Source organism: Artibeus jamaicensis, unplaced genomic scaffold, assembly GCF_021234435.1.
Source record: "Artibeus jamaicensis isolate MK-2021 breed Jamaican fruit bat unplaced genomic scaffold, CSHL_Jam_final scaffold_614, whole genome shotgun sequence".
Classification (NCBI taxonomy): domain Eukaryota; kingdom Metazoa; phylum Chordata; class Mammalia; order Chiroptera; family Phyllostomidae; genus Artibeus; species Artibeus jamaicensis.
Genome location: NW_026522050.1, coordinates 4,323,330 through 4,330,378, shown reverse-complemented (window position 1 = coordinate 4,330,378; position 7,049 = coordinate 4,323,330). Strand labels below are relative to the sequence as shown.

At 55.1% G+C, this 7,049-nt stretch overlaps 1 protein-coding gene across 3 annotated transcripts in view; it reads left to right on the top strand.

The window, feature by feature from the left end:
- Window positions 1–103: 103 nt before the first annotated feature.
- The window catches only part of CD6 (CD6 molecule), a 34,103-nt gene continuing 27,157 nt past the window's right edge, over window positions 104–7,049 (top strand). For all 3 annotated transcript variants that reach the window (XM_053659256.1, XM_053659255.1, XM_037137786.2), the window contains exon 1: window positions 104–331. In XM_053659256.1, coding sequence (XP_053515231.1) covers window positions 271–331 — 61 coding nt within the window. In that variant the 5' untranslated portion in view covers window positions 104–270. The remainder of the gene's footprint in view (window positions 332–7,049) is intronic.

Sequence of the window (7,049 nt, the reverse complement as noted above, 5' to 3'; positions counted from 1 at the left end):
CAGGCTGGGTGGGCTCGCAGCAGAGGCACTGGGCTCTCCCTACCAGCCTGGCTTCCTGGAGACCGAAACCACAAGTAGAGCACAGAGACGTGAGAGACACTTACAGGCTGGGCTCGCCCGCATGCGTACAGAGCGCTTTCTCTCGCGAAGAGGAAGACACCAGCAGGATCAGCAAAGGACAGAGCAGGTGTAAGGGGCGCCCAGCAGCCCCGTCCACTTCCTGGCCCCAGGATGGCTTTCCCCGCAGCCAGACACGCGTAGCCATCAGAGATGGCACCAGGCATGTGGTTCTTCTTCGTGATTGCCGGATGGCTGGTGGCAGCCCTCTCAGGTAACTCCTTCTTCCCACCTCTGGTCACTCCTGCTGGAGGACTTGGGTCCTGGCCTCTCGGCCCAGTTCTGGTGGCTTGTCACACTCACCTTTCTGGAGCCTTTTAGTCAAGGCCGTGCTCTGGTACCGGGGAGGCCTCTGCTGTGCCAACAGCGTCAGGGCCCTGGGAGAGGGTACGGGACCCCGGTGCGGGGGAGGTGGCCGGGCTGTGCCTGGACAGAGCTGAGAGGGCACGGAGACTGAGATCGGGAGCAGGCGCGCTCCTGCCGCTGGGCTCCCAGGGTCGGAGCGGGGAGATACCACCCACCCGCAGGCTCGGGAACTCCCCCATTCCCACGCTCTTGCCAGCTCTCAGGAAGGAACCGTCCACCTTCCAGAGAAGTTGGACTGCTGGTGATTGTATTTTCAGCCCCAGAGCTGAGGCTTTGGGCTCACCAGGTTTGCGCCGTTCACAGCAGAGCTGTCTAGAAGCAGAACTCTGGAAGCCACGGGGCGTTGAGGGCGCCAGTGGCTCTGCCACAGATATTTGGGGCACTTTAAGCTACAAATGAACAGGAAGTTTCTTAAGGACTCCTTCCCTCTCCTCCTGAGCTCTCCCTGGGAGCCAGAGCACCTTCATGACGTGGGCCAGGGCGTTAAGTGGCCTTAAGGTTTGGATGCTGGGCTGTGCTCATAGGATGCTATTGGCCCTGTGGAACGTGGGTCCAGTCTGGCAGGAGCTGGGCAGGGGCCCAGGGACGAAAGAGATCTTGCCACGGTTGGGCCCTCACACCTGGGGATTAGAGAGACTGATGTGGAAACAGAATTCTGGGCTGAAGGAGTCCAGGCCCACTTGGCAGTGGGATGGTGAGTGCATCCAGTTTGGTATGAGGGAGACGCAGGAAGACCCATTGGGAGGGCCTTCGGAGACAGCTGGAAGGACTGGGAACATTGGGGGAGCTCTGGGGGGCCCTCTTTTCTCTGCCTCTACCATGTGCTCCGAGCTTCCTGGCCTCACACTGGTTCAGGGAAAGCTGTTTAGTTCTGGAAGCAGGAATGTGAGCACCTTCAGCCCCATGTGGCTACACCCTGGTCACCAGGAGTACATGGAGCTCAGTCACCCTCCACCCTGAGCCGAGACAGACAAATGGTCAGAGTGGACCCCTTCCTCCCCATCTTCATTTTCCCCACGCTCTGTCCTTCTCTGTGAGGCCTAGCCACCGGCTCTGGCGCCGTGTGGGGTCTGCGTCTGAGGTTCTGCTAGCCAGCCCTTAGCCCTGGGGAACTGACCTTGAACAGTGCCTGAAGGGAAGCGGGAACTCAGGGCCTGGGCAGAGCTCCGGACAGTGAAGCAAAAGGGCCTCTGGAGCCAAGTTCCCTGCACTTCAGTCCTAGTCTCAGCCCGACTCCTGCCCGGCCTGCTCTGCTCCCGGCACGGTCAGTGATGTGGGTCAGTGATGTGCCGGTGTTTTTGAAACTACCTTTATGTTCGATTGACTCACTTGCTACTAACACAGATTTAGTTTTGAAAGGAAACTGTGTCACTATTACCAATGGAAAACCGGCATCATCAGCCATAAGCAAGGGTAAAGACAGGCAGAAAAATAAACAGTGGTGAAAAACAAGTTCTATTACGTGCTCACGAAGAGTTCAGGGAATGCAAAAGCACTTGAGCCTGAAGCCCGGGCCTTGCCGTCTCTGTTTTAGGGGGCCTGGGGGTGGGCGGGAAATAAGGGGAGTCGAAGGGAATGACAAAGACATCTGGCTCCAAATTGTTACTTTTCCCTTGATCTTTTAGGGCGACTGGAAGCACTTTGAGCAGGAAACAGTTTGCTCACTACTTGATTTAATGGCTTTAAAATGATGCTTCCTTAAACTTTCCGAAGGGTCCCCCCGTGGTCTATGCCCTACTGCCGAGAAACATAGGCTAGCGGGAGGGGCATTGCAGGCAGAAACTGTGCACCGAAGCCCCCCCCAAGAGCAGAGGGGGCCCGGAGGGAGCCTCTTGTGTGGCCAGAGCGAGCTTGCCTGGAGGAGAATGTGACCCGGGCCTCCCTGAGTGGTTCTTCCCGTCCGCCCTGGCCCAGCAGGCCCGAACCCTAGCAGGACGGCCCAGATCTGCTTGTGGGTTTGTTTCTCCTCGGTCCGATTGGTGTGTTGGGCAGGTCCCGGTGGGGAAAGGAGATTAGGACCTCTGGGGAAGGGGGGGAGGAAAGAAATGCAATTAACGGAGAAGAGTGGGGGACAGGAGCCGGGAGAATGGGGCCCTCACGCCATCGGCAGGGTGTGCAGCCTGGTGGGGTTACCAGGCTGTGCCCTGGGACTCCAGGTGGCTGGAGCCTGGCCCTCTGGGGCCCTAGCAGGCCTGGCTGTGGCAGCGGGTGCCGAGCAGGACCCTTACAGCCCGAGCTCTGGGCTGCACCCCGGGCTGCGCTCAGCCAGTTCTCCGCCCAGGCTGGCCTGGGGTCTGGGCTGTGTCCTCAGGCCTTGATTTGTGCTGCGAGACCGGGGCCTAGAGAGCCGTGCTTTCCAGGGCTTCGCTGGTGTCCTCTCCAGGACTGTGCCTCAGTTTCCTGGTCAGCCAGCTGGGGAGGGTGGTGTGGGATTGGGGGGCTGGAGGTATTTGCCCAGGCCTGGACTCTGGTTCACCGTGTGCTCCTCCTCCTCACTGGACCTCGGTGTTCGCATCAGTGGAATGGGCTGCAGACACTCCCTAAGGGCTCAGTCAGACCCGACCTCTGCGTGCCAGGCGGCAGCAGAGCACTGGGCCTTTCGCGCCAGGCCGGCACCAAGGTGGATGACCAGTGTCATCTGACTGTGGCTGGTGATGTCCTCAAGGCCTGCCACTCTGTCCTGGAAGGCTATTTGTGGTTTCTTAAATTAACAATTTTTTTAAAATTCTGTTTTTCATGAACTTAGAAGTTCAGTACCCAAATCTCATTTTCTGTGTAAGTCCAGCATTTTTAAACAACGATTCTCAAGGCATCTTTGAGTAATATTTCAGCCGAGCAGGTTGAACAGAACAAGCTTCCGTAACAGTAAATGCCAAGTAGACACGCAGCTGACTCAGTTCCTTTCGACCTCCACGGTCCCACACATCAGCCACCAGACTGTGCCCTGGAGGTGTAGCCGTCTGAACCGAGAGGGGCTGGAAATGTGAAACCCACGGCGGATTTTAGAGATGTGTGGGGGGAATACGTAAAGCAGCTCGTTAATAACTTTTATATGAATAACAGGTTGAAACGATAATATCTTGGATATGATGAGTTACATAAATTGTATTACTGTTGTGTTTACCTATTCTTTTTAAAATGTGGCTACCAGAAAGTTTAAAATTCTATACAAGGTGGAGCAAAAGTAGGTTTACAGCTGTTCACATGGAAAATAATACAGTAATTAACAAGCACACATGGAAGAGTGAACTCTGTTTTGCATACACACAACGGTAAACCTGATTTTGCCCGTATGCACCAAAATTATATTTGTATGGAAAAGCACTGCCTTCGATATTCTGAACCGCATTCATTAATTTAATAAATTTGGTTTTCTTCTAAATGCTTCAAATACCACTAAGAAACAAAGCTTTCCCAAGGATTTCAAAGAAATGCTTTTGATCTATACAACGAACTTGTAAACAAAGTAAATAGTAAGTTCTCTTCCGTATTCTAATAATGCTCACAGACATTGTCGAATTCTCTTAAATGTGCAACTTGAAATTTCAGCTAGCATCAATTAACTCGATGGCCCACGTGAGAAACTCTAGTGGCCAAATGTTCTTAAACCCCACAAATGCAGGGCTGTGTGCATGAACGCGCCAAACTCGACCCAACTTTCACGTAACGTAAATGTACAAATACATTTGTACATTTGGGCTCTTGTTTATTCCGCCACTGTTTTTTAAATTTGAATCTTCCTGGGTTTAAAAGCCACTTGCCAGGAAGAGAACTGTGCAGCCGGTCACTTGGGTTATTTGGAGCTGGCGGAGTTGCCTTCTTGGTGGGCTCGGGCGGGGGGGCGGATGGAGGCCAGCTTTTCTGTTGTTTTGGCAGAATAGCAGGTACAATTGTGTCGTGCTGCTGACCACCATGCAGGGCCCTTTGTGAGAGCCCGAGTCCTCCAGCTGGGCTGGTGCCTTGACCCTGGACCTCTGGGGCCAAGTTATACAACCTAATTCTGGAGGTTTGCTGCCCTCCATCATTTAATTGGATTAAATTAAACCAATACGTTCACTTGTTTGTTTGTTTTTTTTTTTCACATCCTCCCTGTGTGGCAAGATTACAACTCATGGATATATAAACAACATATAGCAGGTGTCTGCATATTTCTTAGTCTGGCTTTCTGGTCGCAGGTCAGTGACCGGTGGGGACAGACAGCATGGCTGTCTGCCGTGGCGACGTGTGATGTGGGCCGAGGCCGCTGGGCCACTGAGGCTGGCACGTTCAGCTAAACGTAGATGATGACAGAGGCGTGTAGGACGAGGAAGGAGCGCTGCCCATAGCCTCCCTCCCTCAGTCACGCCAGCCTCGTTTTCTCGTGGGGAGGGGAGCTCTGGCATTAAACTGGTCTCCCAGATGTTGAATTCAGAGGCTGAGTCAGCCTTTTCCCGGGGGACAAAAAGGAACGAGCAGGCGGCCCCAACTCAGGCCTCGAGACAAGAGTTTAGAGGAAAAGACCAACCCGGTACAGGGCCACTTTTTCTCTGCCTGGACCACCGCCCTGAAACTGCCAGCTCACACCCACGCCGGTGTTCAGGCCTGCACCGAGCAGGCTGTGGCAGGGCCGGAATCCCCAGGGCCACCTCCTTCGCTGGCCACAGCGTCCCCAGTCCCTCCATCCCACCCTCAGCCAGGCGGGGGGGCGGTGAGGTCCCCATGTTTGCTAGAGCTGCCATCTACCTGGCGATTTACTTAATATTCTTTCTTAGTTGATTTTAAAGTGAAAATACATTTATCTTTAAAAAACAAAAACCCCTTCTGTTGCTCCCTTAAAGACAAAGCCGTTGCAGATCACCTTGATAGTAGCGATGGTGAAAATAAACATAAAGGAAACAAAACAGGGTCGTAGGTTAGGGGAGGCGGTGAGGACCAGCCTGCAGGGAGAGCCTCTCCTGCAAGCAGGCCGAGAGGCTGGAAGGGGAAGTGGACGTGCCCTCCTTCAGTGACACAGTGGTGCTGAGTGCCTTGCTGGCCACCGCCTAAATAGTTTTTCCAGCCTTTGGGTGTGTGACCGGCACTTTGGAAATGCTGATCCAGAGAAAGGATGGCAGAGGTGGGCATCGACCCCACTCCCGGCAGAGCCTGGGGAAGCCCCATCTCGGTCAGTCCACAGGCTCCCTGGGCAGCCCCTGGATTTTCCCGAGGAGCCTTGAAGTTGCAGATGGTGCCCCAACTCATATCCCCCGATTCAGCTCAGGGAAACTGAGCCCCAGCTGCAGGGGGAAGGGAGAGTCCTGGGGAGGGGTGAGGTGGGAAAGGGAATTTTGGAACTTGGTCTGGCTCCAGTTTGCTGAGCAGTGTTGGACAAGTTCCTTCGTTTCTGTGGCCCTGGTTTTCTTGCTGCACAAATGAGCAAACCGAACACCAAAGACCGGCCTAAAAACCCCAGTCCTCTCTGTCCCCTGAGGCTTTGGTGGTGTGGAGCAGATCTGCTAGGAACTGGCCCCAGGGTGGGCACAAGGTGGAAACCCCTTGCATGGGGCAGGCGCGGGGCCGCGGTGCCAGCTCTGTGTGGCCCAGGCATGTATGCCACAGAGAAAAACACCGGCTCACCGAGGTGTGAAAGTAATTTAGATAGCACATCTGCAAAAGCCTGACCTCGGCGGGGCTCCACGAGATTAGCTCATAAATGTCACACAGCAAGGACACAGGTCTCGTACGTGGACTGCAGCATCGGCGGTTAACACAGCTCCATTTGCGTGATGAGCTCCGTTGCCCACGTGACAACCCCATTGTACAGATGAGGACACTGAGGTTTAGCGAGGCTGAGAGACTCTTCTCAAGTCTGTAGCTCGTGACAGGACTTGAGCTTAAGTCTCCGGGTGGGCAGTTCTGTGCTCTTTCCCCTGGAGACCGTGGTCTGGCCCATCTCCAGGCTGCTGCCCTCGGGGCTCCATCCAAGTGCGAGGCGTCTCCTCCTGCTGCTACAGTTCAGGGCTTGCGGCCCCACCACTGTGTCCAGGGGCTGCCCTCAGGGGCCTCTGGGACCCTGGGGACCCTGGGAGGCTTGTCAGGGACAGATGGGGCCAAAAGTGGCTGCCTCCCTCACTGTGGCCCAACCTCAGAGGGTTTGCCACACACTGACCTTGCCCACTGGGGCCAGAAATGAACGAAGGTCACGTTAAAGAGCCACCACGCATCAAGGGAGAGCTTGCCGGGCAGGGGGTCTGTTCACATTTATTTAGCTCCTGCTGTGTGCCAGGCCCTCTGTGGGCACCGAGACCTGAGATGTGAAGGTTTGCCCTTGACACTTTGAGTGCTGTGAGGGAGGCGGTGAACCCCACCGGGGTCAGCCTGGAGGAGGTGTGACCGCAGGTGCCACTGACGACAGCCTAACCTGAACTACAGGGGATGCACCGTCCTCCAAAGGTCGGCTGTGCTTATCCTGCCCCCCCGGACGTTGGGGAGCCATCCTGCTTTGTGGGAGGGAAAAGTAAGGTTCAGAAAGCTCTACCCACTGGGGCCTTGGTACTCGTCCATTCATTCATCCCGGAACTCGTGACAAGCGCCGAAATTGGCAACTA